We start from the raw sequence: 12,346 nt of genomic DNA, 5'->3' as shown, positions 1-12,346 counted from the left end.
CACGGAGGCAGCGGCCCCGCACAGGGCCCAGAAGTGGAAAGACACGGAAGGGCAGACAGGGAAGGGAAGCTCAAGGCAGGGCAGAACAACAAGGGGACCTCCCACGCCGCAGGGTGGAGCAGGCCTGGGCATGGCTGGGAAGCTCGGTCAGGTTGCGAGGAGTCAAGAGCACAAGCCCAGGAGAACCTGGGAGAAAACGTCCCGGCTGGGGGCTGCCCCCCTGGGCCCACCACAGTCTCTGTTCCCCGACAGGGGCAGCCCTGTCCCCACTGCAAGGCCTCTAGTGAACCACCCCCTCGCTTTAGCAACCCTGGCCCACATATGAGAAACAGTTTTTTTCCCCTGATTCAGCAGCACTTGGAATGTTTTTTAAAAGCTTTACTAGGAAACTGAGGGACAAACAAAACCCAAAAGCGACTGCATAGAAACGGTGAGTGTACTAACCCCAGATTCCTTACCCTGATGTAAATCAAGTCCGGCCCCAGCCCAGCCTGCCTGGCACAGCCGACCCAGCACAAGGGCCCTCTGTTCCCTCCTGCCTTGGCCGTCTGGCACGTTCGCGGCTGATGACGGAGATCCAGTCTTCCCTGCTGTGACCCTTGGTGACCTCACCTGTCTGGGGCTGGTCCCTCATGGGCCTGCAGCCTCCATGGAGGGGCTGTCACACCCCATCCCAGAGGAAGCCCCCATGGCTGCCTACCACGTTCCTGTCCTCTGAGCCCAGGGGGCTCTGTTGTTCATTCAGCAAGTGGCTTTGAGAACAACGATGCGTGAGGATCCGGTGGAGACTGAGAGGGACGTGGGCCCTGCCTCGGGCGTATCTGAGTCACTCACGCTGAGGCTGCAGGGAGCCTCGTGACCGTGCCAAGGACCCGCTCCAGCCTGGAGGTCGGGAACGTGTCCTCAAGGAGGCGGCGTGTGAGCAGCATCCGAGGATGACGGGAGTGGGCTGAGCAGGAGCCGGCTCAGTGCCCAGGGAGACAGCTGAGCTGTCAGGAGGGGCCTCCCTTGGCCAGAAGAAGTGGGCACTGCAGGGGTGTTGCAAGGAGCCAGTGTGGACCCAGATGGAGGGGCAGGGGTGAATAGAGGCTCTGACCGACCAGCCTCTCCAGAGCCCACCCTGAAGCTGGCACTGGGGCACTGGCGGCCCCGGGGAGCTCACAGTCGGACATTTAGGAAGTCCACAGAGTCCTGGCTGCTGCCCACCTGCCCCCAGAAAAAGCCTCTCTCCTCCCTGCCGCCATCCCGGGGAGCAGTTTTGCCAAACCCACAATTGCATCACATATAATCCTTCCATGTGCGAGAGTTTGCTGACGACGGGAAGAAAGCCACTGTGAGTGTGGGCGAGGCTTGACCCAAGGGTGCTGAAGTCACCAGGGGGGACCGACAAGTCAAGCCCAGTCCTGACAAGTCAAGGAAGGTGACTGGCCACTGCCCCGGGACACCCGTCCTGTCTTATGGAAGCCTCCCTCCAAGCTGGCGTCCTGATTCCAGAGCCATCAGGAGCCCCTGTCCCCTCTAGGATGAAGCCCTTCAACGCGGAGCCTTCTCCCCATGAGCTCCCGAGCTCGGGAGCAGCAGTGTCTCCCCTACAGGGCAAGAAGCATCATTCTCCCGCGAGAGTGGAGCAAGAGCGGGCAGTGGTTCAACGTGACAGAGACACGGGGCCGGGGCAGGGTGGGGGAGTGAGACCCGCAGAGGCTTGAGGAGACGAGCTCGCAGCTGGAGGACAGGTCCCTGGCCAGGACGCAGAGAGGTGGGGCAGGCGGGGGGCAGAGGCCTTGGGGTTGGGGCAGGGGCAGGTGCTGTTAGAGGACTGGGGGGTGGAACTGGCTCTTGTGTCGCTCAGTGGTTCTCAAACTCCAGTGTGCGTAAGGATCACCCAGGGGGCGTGGGCATGTGCTAGTTCATCCCCTGATCATGTCTGAGGTCTTCCAAGGCCATCTCTCCAGCCCACCTCCACCTCGAGGGGAGCATGGCGTGATTGGTGGCTGTTCCCATCACCTCCTTTGCTGAGGGGAAGCCAAGGCTCAGGGGGCCAAGAGGCTCATTGGAGGTCAGAGCCAGGACAAGCAGAGCTGGGGCTCCAACCCCAAATCAGCAAAGGCCTTAAATCATAGAGAAGCTGATTCTCAAGAACTCCTTGAGGGTAGGATCCACGTGTCCGCAAGACCTAGGACACACTCCACGCTCAACAAGGGTTTCCTGCGTGGTCTGGAAAAGAGCCAGCATCACTGCAGAGAAGAGAGCAGTTAAGGAGAAAACCATGGAAAATCCGACAGTGTGTGCCATCTGTCATTACGATGGGATCAACTTCTTCAGTTCTCCCAACCGCTCTGTGAGGCAGGTGGTGTTACTATCCCTACTTCATAGAGGAGGAAACTGAGGCACGAGGCAGTTGTTGCCTCAGGGCATCCAGCTGGTAAGTGGTGGAGCCAGGATTGGAACCCCAGAGCTGGTCTCACTTGGCCACACTGTCCCTCATCTCAGCAAACACAGGCGGGCATCTCACAGACACACGGCGCACGCAGAGTAAGTCAGACTCGGCCATGAGGTGCGTGAATCTGCGCAGCAGCCGGGCCCTTGCTGGGCACTGGGGCTGTGCGGGCTGCAGGTGGCTGGCCTGTGCCCTCCGTGCCAGCCTCTCCAGCTTTGGATCCTGATCCCTGTGCCCCCCGCCCCCAGCCTGATGTTCTGGACCAACTGGAACGAGCAGCACCCCAGCATCATGCGCGCGGCCCTGTCAGGAGCCAACGTCCTCACGCTCATAGAGAAGGACATTCGCACCCCCAACGGCCTGGCCATCGACCACCGTGCAGAGAAGCTCTACTTCTCCGACGCCACCCTGGACAAGATCGAGCGGTGCGAGTATGACGGCTCCCACCGTTATGTGAGTCGCGGGCGGGCAGCAGCGGGGGAGGGGGGGCCAGGGCCCGGCCCGTCTGCCCAAGCACAGAGTGGGGGCGAGTCGCGGGGCAGGCGGGCAGGAGCCGGGGAGTCCTGTCAAGGCCCAGACCTTGGGCAGCCCCACCCTGTCTGGCCTGGTGTCCTCATCAGTTAGGCGAGGGAGGTCCCAAGGTGCCTGTGCGGGTCTTTGTCATCCTGCGACTGACTGCTGGCCCAGCCCCTCAGCCCTGCAGCCGGCCGCAGTCAGATGGAGTCAGGGTGAGAGGCCTGATGATACCAGGATGGTGATGGTGCCGTCCCCACAGGTGATCCTGAAGTCAGAGCCTGTTCACCCCTTCGGCTTGGCTGTGTACGGGGAGCACATCTTCTGGACTGACTGGGTGCGGCGGGCAGTGCAGCGGGCCAACAAGTACGTGGGCAGCGACATGAAGCTTCTACGCGTGGACATCCCCCAGCAGCCCATGGGCATCATCGCCGTGGCCAAGGACACCAACAGCTGTGAGTGAGGCCACTGCCAGCAGCCCCACCCTGCTGCCCTTGCACCCACCCACACAAGCACATGCACGCTTCAGCCGGGGCCTGCTCTCCCGGGCATGCGCTGCACACACGCCTGTTCGCACCTCTGCCCCCAAGCAACGCCAAAACACCTACACTCCTCTGCCCCAGGTCCCCCAAGACCACTGTGCACACACGCATGGCCTCTGCACACACACACACTTTCATATCACCCAACTCCCCCCTCGGCCCCCAGGGCTCACCCCCGCCACTTGCCCTGGCCGTCGCCCTCACCTGGGACCACACGCACATCCCAGAGCCTAAACGCACAGGCATGCCAGGCTCCGCCTGCACCGGCCCTCGGGGTGCGCGAGTGCACATGTACACGTACACGCCACACTGGGCTGGCTGACCTCGCCTGCCCCTCACAGATCTGCAGCTCTCTCAGGTCTGTCGCACACGCCCTGGGGCCCACCACGACACACAGGATCTCAAGGCCCTTGGATCAGAATCTCCTAAGATAAGCCTTGAAGCCCACAGTGCCCCACCTAAGAGTACACACATCCTCGCCCTCACGCCCACCCTCAAACACCCTGCACCTGCCCTCCCTCAGCGGCCCTGCCCTGCACCCTCCCCACGGGCCACGCCGCTGCAGCTGTGCCTGCTGTAGCAGTCAGGGGCCGACTCCGTGAAGCTGTGTGGGCAGGTGGGGCGCTTTGCGTGCGCAGAGAACACTCTTCAGCCCACGGTTGCTCCGTCCTGCTCAGGTGAACTCTCCCCTTGCCGAATCAACAACGGGGGCTGCCAGGACCTGTGTCTGCTCACTCACCAAGGCCATGTCAACTGCTCATGCCGGGGGGGCCGAATCCTCCAGGAGGACCTCACCTGCCGAGGTGAGTGGGGGTGGAGGGGCTGGTGGGGGACCCGAGCACACACTGGGGACCATTTCCTCCCACATTCTCCAGCCTGGCCCCCCAAAGCCTTTTTCCAGGGAGAAGCTGGAGTGACCTCAGTTCCTGGGGGGAGAGGGGTATGGGTGCTCCGGCTGGGGCCCTGGCTCACAAAGCTCCCCCATGGCCCTCCCCAGCGGTGAACTCCTCCTGTCGCGCACAAGACGAGTTTGAGTGTGCCAACGGCGAGTGCATCAACTTCAGCCTGACGTGCGATGGTGTCTCCCACTGCAAAGACAAGTCCGATGAGAAGCCGTCCTACTGCAGTAAGGAGCCAGCTCCAGCCCCTGCCTCTTGCAGGCACGGAGTCTGCGTCCTTCCCTGCTCCACACACCCTCGGTCACCAGCCTCAGCCCCCACAGGATGGGGCGTGAGAACGCCCCAGCTCCCGGCCTGCGGAGGGGGCTGGGGAGCTCATGAAAGGCAGAGCCACCGTTAGCCTCTACTAGGCCTGCTGCGGGTACTGAATGAACGACCTGTCGTCAGAGGCAGCCCCTTCCCTGTGCCTGCGGCTGACTCGCATCCTGCTCCCTCTCTGCAGACTCGCGCCGCTGCAAGAAGACTTTCCGCCAGTGCAACAACGGACGCTGTGTGTCCAACATGCTTTGGTGCAACGGGGCAGATGACTGCGGGGACGGCTCTGACGAGATCCCCTGCAACAGTGAGTGATGCTCCAGCACCCACCTGCGCCCCTGCCCCACCTCACCCTGGCTAAGCCTTTGTCCCCAGGCCCCACGGCATCGGGTTCAGGGCACTCTGTGATGGGCCTGGGCAGGTGCTTTGGGCCAGGAGCTCTGTCCTGGCCCTCCTGGCCCCACAGAGAGGACTCTGGCCTGATGGGATGGGGTGGGTGCTGTTCTAGAAACAGCCTGTGGTGTGGGTGAATTCCGCTGCCGGGATGGGACCTGCATCGGGAACTCCAGCCGCTGCAACCAGTTTGTGGATTGTGAGGATGCCTCGGATGAGATGAACTGCAGTGAGTGACACCCCCTTGCCGTGCCTCCTGGGCTCCCCACCTGTCTCTGTCCCCGCCCCTCCTCTAGGCCCTCTGTCCAGCCCCACATGGCAGGCTCCGTGTCCCCACAGCCCTGTCCCTGTCCTGCTCCTGGGCTCCCCTGGGAGTGGACAGTGTGAATGGTGCCCCACCTGAAGGGCACAGTTTGACTTTCTGAAGCACACAAAGGTGCTGTAGGGCTGGCAGCTGCCCTGGGGTGTTGTGGAAGAAACCAGGCATCACCCTCACCCCCTCCCCACCAGGTGCCACCGACTGCAGCAGCTACTTCCGCCTGGGCGTGAAGGGTGTGCTCTTCCAGCCCTGCGAGCGCACCTCCCTCTGCTACGCACCCAGCTGGGTGTGCGACGGCGCCAACGACTGTGGGGACTACAGTGACGAGCGAGACTGCCCAGGTGGGCCTCGGGCAGGGGTGTGGTGGGTGGCGGCTGAGGTGAGCAGGGCCCTCACACCCCCTTGCCCCCAGGCGTGAAGCGCCCCAGATGCCCCCTGAATTACTTCGCCTGCCCCAGTGGGCGCTGCATCCCCATGAGCTGGACGTGCGACAAGGAGGATGACTGTGAACATGGCGAGGACGAGACCCACTGCAGTGAGTGACCACAGCACCCTCTCACCTGAGCACTAAGACCCCACCAGCCACCCCCCCCAAAGGGCACCCGGGCCCTTTGCCCCATGTCCCCACCCCAGACTCCAGGCTCAGAAGTGGAACCTGTCCCAAGCCCCGGCTGAGTCTCCGCAGAGGGGCGCCATGTGCTCCTCCCTGTCCTCCCATGGCATCGGCCTGCCCAGCTGGGTGACCTGCCACCCGTCCCCCTCTAACTATGGCTTCCAACTGCCCCAGACAAGTTCTGCTCGGAGGCCCAGTTTGAGTGCCAGAACCATCGCTGCATCTCCAAGCAGTGGCTGTGTGACGGCAGCGATGACTGCGGGGACGGCTCAGATGAGGCGGCTCACTGTGGTGAGAGGACTGGGATGGTGCCAGGGAGGTGACACACTCCTGCGAGGGGTCAGCACAGCAGGGAGGCTGCCCAGCCTGCCCCGCCTGCCCCTGAGTCTCGGTGGCCCCCTGCTCCCCCACAGAAGGCAAGACGTGTGGCCCCTCTTCCTTCTCCTGCCCTGGCACCCATGTGTGCGTCCCCGAGCGCTGGCTCTGCGACGGGGACAAGGACTGTGCAGACGGCGCTGATGAGAGCATCGCAGCTGGCTGCTGTGAGTGGGGGGGCGCGAGGAGTGGGCAGCCAGCCAGTGGCCGGGCTCGCTAGGGAGGGGGTGCCTCGGTGGGGCTCCCCCCGCCGGTTAGTGGCAGAGCCATTGCTACAGCCCCGGTGCCCAGACTCCTGTCCCGGGCTCTGCCCACTCTGCCACTCGGACCACAGGAGGCTCGGGGCCAGGGACAGTCAGCAGCGGGCCGGGCAGGGGCTGGGGGGGTGCGCAGGGCTGAGGGCCGCCTCCGCCTCCGTCCGCAGTGTACAACAGCACCTGCGATGACCGAGAGTTCATGTGCCAGAACCGCCAGTGCATCCCTAAGCATTTCGTGTGCGACCACGACCGTGACTGCGCCGACGGCTCGGACGAGTCCCCCGAGTGTGGTGAGGCCCGGCTGTGGTGGGGGCGGCCCTGCCTCGGCTGCGCCTGCGCATCAGCCTCACCGGCCCCCTGCTCCCCCAGAGTACCCGACCTGCGGCCCCAGCGAGTTCCGCTGCGCCAACGGGCGCTGCCTGAGCTCCCGCCAGTGGGAGTGCGACGGCGAGAACGACTGCCACGACCAGAGCGACGAGGCTCCCAAGAACCCGCACTGCACCAGCCCAGGTGGGCTTCCGCCCGCTGCCCCCCACCCCAGAGTGCCCGGCCCCCGCTGACCTGCCGCCCCCGCCCCCCGCAGAGCACAAGTGCAACGCCTCCTCGCAGTTCCTGTGCAGCAGTGGGCGCTGCGTGGCCGACGCGCTGCTCTGCAACGGCCAGGACGACTGCGGCGACGGCTCGGACGAGCGCGGCTGCCACGTCAACGAGTGCCTCAGCCGCAAGCTCAGCGGCTGCAGCCAGGACTGCGAGGACCTCAAGATCGGCTTCAAGGTGTGCCCAGCCCCCGGGAGAGAGCGTCCACACCCCAGGCCTGACCAGAGCTCCCTCCTCCACTGCCTCATTCAGTCATGCATTCATTCATCTAACAAGTGTTCACTGAGCACCTATTCTGTGCCAGGCATGTCCCAGGCACTGGGAATACAGCAGTAAACAAGACAGAAATCTCTGCTTGGTTGGGTTCTGCATCTGTCTGGGGAGTAGAGCCAGCAGGATTTGAGGGAGAGAGGAGTGAGATGTCAAGTAGGCCACAGATACTCAGGCCCGGAGTTCAAGGGAGAGGCCCCGACTGGAGAGACAAATCTGGAAGTTATCACCATAGAGATGCTATTTAAATCCATGAGCCTGGGTATGATTCCCAAGGGAGTGAGTGTCGTTGGGAAAAGGAGGAGGTCCAGGGCCTGAGCCCCTCGCTGGGCAACAGCACAACAACGGAGGTGGGGAGGGAGGGCGACCAGCAGTGGAGTCTGAGAAGGAGCCGCCGCTGAGGCTGAGGTGGCCACGTGACGAAGGCGTTTCTCGGGGAGAGCATGGGCAGCTCTGCCAGGCGATGCTCACAGGGCCCGTGGGAGGGGGCCTGGGCATCGGCCTCTGGGTGCAGAAAACGTGCACACTCAGCGACCTCACGCACCCGGTTCCTCTGGGGTGAGGGCCAGACTGCTAGCTGAGTGGGCTCAGTACCCATGTGCCCCCCATCCCCTGGCAAGGCGGACTGGAAGGGAATGGGAGCCTGAGAGGGGCTCCGACCCGGGGCTCCAGGGTGGGAGCCCCAGACCCCTGCCACGTGCCCAGCCAAGTCTCCCTGTGCCCGCAGTGCCGCTGTCGCCCTGGCTTCCGGCTGAAGGATGACGGCCGGACATGTGCCGACGTGGACGAGTGCAGCACCAGCTTCCCCTGCAGCCAGCGCTGTGTCAACACCCACGGCAGCTACAAGTGTTTGTGTGTGGAGGGCTACGCCCCCCGTGGCGGCGACCCCCACAGCTGCAAAGCTGTGACTGGTGAGACGGGTGCCCAGAGCGTGTGAGGTGGCCCGGGCAGCTGGGGGCTCTGGCGGGAGGGCTCGGGAGCAGGGGCTGCTGGAGTGCCCCGGCCAGGAGCTGAGCCAGGCTCCCCTGTCTCCAGACGAGGAGCCATTCCTGATCTTCGCCAACCGCTACTACCTGCGCAAGCTCAACCTGGACGGCTCCAACTACACGTTGCTTAAGCAGGTGCCAAAGCTGGGCTCTCCTCCACCCTGCCCGTCTCCCCCACCCCATTCCCCGATGAGGGCCGTGGTTGTCTCCCCTACTGCTTCTCCAGCCACCCCTCCCCCAGCTGCAGATGTGGCCCCTGCTGCCACAGCAGGCTTCTCTCCCCTCCCCCATTCCCCAAATCAGGGCCTGAACAACGCTGTCGCCTTGGACTTTGACTACCGAGAGCAGATGATTTACTGGACGGATGTGACGACCCAGGGCAGCATGATCCGGAGGATGCACCTCAATGGCAGCAACGTGCAGGTGAGGCAGGCGGGGCTCCGCGCTGATACCCTGGGGCCCCCAGACTGTGTCTGCTTTCAGGGCATCTCCCTGTCTCTCCACCTTCCTGCCAAAGTCATTTCCTTCTCTGCCCAGAGTCACGACATGATTCTGCTTGTCCTAGCTTCTCGCCCCTCCCACCCAGCAGAGACCGGGGATTCCTCCGGCTCTTCCCATCTCTGCCAGCCCCAGGTCTCCCTCATTACCAGGAAGTCCCCCTCATGTCTGACCTCCCTTAAACGTGCACTCCCAGGCCCTGGGAAAGGGAGCTCTGCCCGGTTTTTATCCATGGGGGAGGCCGAGGGTCCTTCCCCAGGTCACCCGGGCTCCTCTCCATGCTCCTGCCTGCAGGTGCTGCACCGGACGGGCCTCAGCAACCCTGACGGGCTGGCTGTGGACTGGGTGGGCGGCAACCTGTACTGGTGTGACAAAGGCCGGGACACCATCGAAGTGTCCAAGCTCAACGGGGCCTATCGGACGGTGCTGGTCAGCTCTGGCCTCCGTGAGCCCAGGGCTCTGGTGGTGGACGTGCAGAACGGGTATGTGGGCGAGAAGGGTTGGAGACCTTGAAAGCAGGTGGTAGCCTCAGGCAGCCAGGCCCCACGTGGGACCAGTCGCTGGATCTCCCGGGGCTCACTGCCCGCCCCCTGCCAGGTACCTGTACTGGACAGACTGGGGTGACCACTCACTGATAGGCCGGATCGGCATGGATGGGTCCAGCCGCAGTGTCATCGTGGACACCAAGATCACGTGGCCCAATGGGCTGACACTGGACTACGTCACCGAGCGCATCTACTGGGCCGACGCGAGAGAGGACTACATTGAGTTTGCCAGCCTGGATGGCTCCAATCGCCACGTTGGTCAGTGTGCCAGTGAGGCATCCCAGCACCGCAGACCTCACGGGATAGGCGTCTGAAGCCACAGGGGACCGGGTGTTTAGGGCAAGAGTGTCCATAGTAGCCAGGGGACCTGGTCCCAGAACACCACCCACCAGGGGTCTGGGGGCTCAGAGCACCCCAGGGTGCTCCCCCTGGACTGGACACCACCCAGCTCCCTGGGAAGGAGGGAGAGGGGGCCCTTCCCACGTACAGTCCTGATGACGGCCCCAAGGGAGTGGGAGTGGGAGGCCTGGGGATGGAGAACTGCAGCACCGCCTGCCCTCGTGGGAACCACGTGCTGCTGTGGAGCAGGGACTTGCCGTCGGAGAGTCTGGGTCTGGACTCCAGCTCTGACACTTGCTAGCTTTGCGACCTCGGGAGGCCACTGAGCAATCTGGGCCTGGGCTCAGGACCACCTCGCAGGTTACGGTGGGGGCTGAGGCCCAGCAGGCAGGGCACCTGGCTGCACTCAGCGCTGACTGGCGCTCTGTCGCCCCGGCCCCTCAGTGCTGAGCCAGGACATCCCGCACATCTTCGCGCTCACTCTGTTTGAGGACTATGTCTACTGGACTGATTGGGAGACAAAGTCCATCAACCGAGCCCACAAGACCACGGGCACCAACAAAACACTCCTCATCAGCACCCTGCACCGGCCCATGGACCTGCACGTCTTCCACGCCCTGCGCCAGCCGGACGGTAGGTGGCAAGAGCGGGAGCAGGGTTCCCTGGGTGTCGGGGACCCAGCGGGGCTTCCTGCTCATCCTCTCTCCAGCATCGATTGAGCCCTCTCTGCCAAACTCTGGAAGATTCCAGGGAAGTGTAGACAGAGTATGGTCCAGCTCTGGGGACTGGGTCCAGCCCTAGAGTCTTGAGGCAGCAAGGCCCTGAGCCAGTGGATGCTGCAGTGGGGGAAGGTGGGTCCGGGTGCAAGCCTCGCAGGGCCGGGGGGAGAGCAGGCCTGGCGAGGGCAGGTGAGCTGAGCCTGGGACCCTTGCAGAGTCTGCTCCTGTCTCTGGCTTCAGCTCTCACCTGAAAGAGGCAGGATTTAGATCCACCCACCTCGGCCCAGGGTAGCATGAGCTAGGCAGCCTTTGCAAGACCAGAAAGTGTGTCACCAGCAAGCGCTACCCTCACGCTGCCAGCAGCCCGCGGCTTGGGGAGCAGTGGTCTGCAAACTGGACCCAGGTGGCCACCCTTAACCACCTTTCTCTGGCAGTGCCCAATCACCCCTGCAAGGTCAACAATGGTGGCTGCAGCAACCTGTGTCTGCTGTCCCCTGGGGGGGGCCACAAATGTGCCTGCCCCACCAACTTCTACCTGGGCGGCGATGGGCGCACCTGTGTGTCCAACTGCACAGCAAGCCAGGTAAGGTTTTCCCTCCAGACACCCCCACCAATGCCCATTTCCCTGAGCCCCTCACCAGCACGCCCAACCCTCTTGGACCCCAACACCTGCTCTGATGTCCTCATGCATCTGGTTTTCCCACGCTAACACCCCCACATTTCTTGCCTACCTCTTGTCTCCCCACAGCAATACTTTTACACCTGTCACCTCACACAAACACCTCCCACCCTACCTTGACCCTCCTCACCAAGCCCCGGGCACTGACCTCCACACACTCCCCCCACACCTGACCTTCCTGCCCTCCTCATATCCCAACCTGCTGGCCAGCTCAACCTCCCCCCGAAAGCCCCTGACCCCGCCACTCCTTTGGAACATCCCAGCCCCTCAAAAGAAAAACTTCTGAGTTCCCCAGACCCCCACCAACCCCTCTTGCCCCCACCTGCCCTTCAGTTTGTGTGCAAGAACGACAAGTGCATCCCCTTCTGGTGGAAGTGTGACACCGAAGACGACTGCGGGGACCACTCGGATGAGCCCCCAGACTGTCGTGAGTGCCCAGGGCAGGGTGGCAGGACAGTCCTCAGGCTGCCGTACCCCTCAAGGGGGCCTGGTCGTGCCCACCCAGCCCTTCTGACGCTGAACCTTCCTCCCGACAGCTGAGTTCAAATGCCGCCCAGGACAGTTCCAGTGCTCCACAGGCATCTGCACAAACCCTGCCTTCATCTGTGATGGGGACAACGACTGCCAGGACAACAGCGATGAGGCCAATTGCGGTAAAGGGCTGCCCGGTTACCACTGTCCTCCTTCCCCCACTTTTTTCCCTCCCAAGAATTTGGGGGTTTCAGAGGCAAGGAAGCTGCAGCCAACAATAGTTTCCCTCTGGGCTAGATTCCTGCTGCCCGAAGCCCTGAGCCTGCACCCTCCCTGCTGAGGGGGTTGGCGCCCCCTCCCCACCCCGAGTCCTCTGTCCGCCATTAGTTACCCCTCCTCCCCGACAGACATCCACGTCTGCCTGCCCAGCCAGTTCAAGTGCACCAACACCAACCGCTGCATTCCCGGCATCTTCCGCTGCAACGGGCAGGACAACTGCGGAGATGGGGAGGACGAGCGGGACTGCCGTGAGTGCCCGAGGGGCAGGCGGGGCCAGTGGTGGGAGACAACGTGACAGCA

General features: G+C 63.4%; 1 protein-coding gene across 5 annotated transcripts in view; it reads left to right on the top strand.

Moving 5' to 3' along the window:
* Window positions 1–12,346, top strand: part of LRP1 (LDL receptor related protein 1) — a 77,216-nt gene that overhangs the window by 53,897 nt on the left and 10,973 nt on the right. For 4 of the 5 annotated variants that reach the window (XM_045553570.1, XM_045553572.1, XM_045553571.1 and 1 more), the window contains 23 exons: window positions 2,686–2,890; window positions 3,213–3,405; window positions 4,170–4,295; window positions 4,490–4,618; window positions 4,894–5,013; window positions 5,215–5,328; window positions 5,610–5,759; window positions 5,831–5,953; window positions 6,206–6,322; window positions 6,445–6,573; window positions 6,831–6,953; window positions 7,033–7,173; window positions 7,247–7,437; window positions 8,258–8,441; window positions 8,566–8,651; window positions 8,820–8,939; window positions 9,309–9,496; window positions 9,612–9,817; window positions 10,343–10,531; window positions 11,052–11,200; window positions 11,630–11,723; window positions 11,833–11,949; window positions 12,175–12,294. In XM_045553570.1, the coding sequence (XP_045409526.1) occupies window positions 2,686–2,890; window positions 3,213–3,405; window positions 4,170–4,295; window positions 4,490–4,618; window positions 4,894–5,013; window positions 5,215–5,328; window positions 5,610–5,759; window positions 5,831–5,953; window positions 6,206–6,322; window positions 6,445–6,573; window positions 6,831–6,953; window positions 7,033–7,173; window positions 7,247–7,437; window positions 8,258–8,441; window positions 8,566–8,651; window positions 8,820–8,939; window positions 9,309–9,496; window positions 9,612–9,817; window positions 10,343–10,531; window positions 11,052–11,200; window positions 11,630–11,723; window positions 11,833–11,949; window positions 12,175–12,294 (3,314 nt within the window). The remainder of the gene's footprint in view (window positions 1–2,685; window positions 2,891–3,212; window positions 3,406–4,169; window positions 4,296–4,489; window positions 4,619–4,893; window positions 5,014–5,214; window positions 5,329–5,609; window positions 5,760–5,830; window positions 5,954–6,205; window positions 6,323–6,444; window positions 6,574–6,830; window positions 6,954–7,032; window positions 7,174–7,246; window positions 7,438–8,257; window positions 8,442–8,565; window positions 8,652–8,819; window positions 8,940–9,308; window positions 9,497–9,611; window positions 9,818–10,342; window positions 10,532–11,051; window positions 11,201–11,629; window positions 11,724–11,832; window positions 11,950–12,174; window positions 12,295–12,346) is intronic. The other variant, XM_045553575.1, reaches the window with a different exon arrangement.

Source organism: Lemur catta, chromosome 6 (assembly GCF_020740605.2).
Source record: "Lemur catta isolate mLemCat1 chromosome 6, mLemCat1.pri, whole genome shotgun sequence".
NCBI classification, from domain to species: Eukaryota; Metazoa; Chordata; class Mammalia; order Primates; family Lemuridae; genus Lemur; species Lemur catta.
This window is presented reverse-complemented; position numbering and strand designations above follow the sequence as displayed.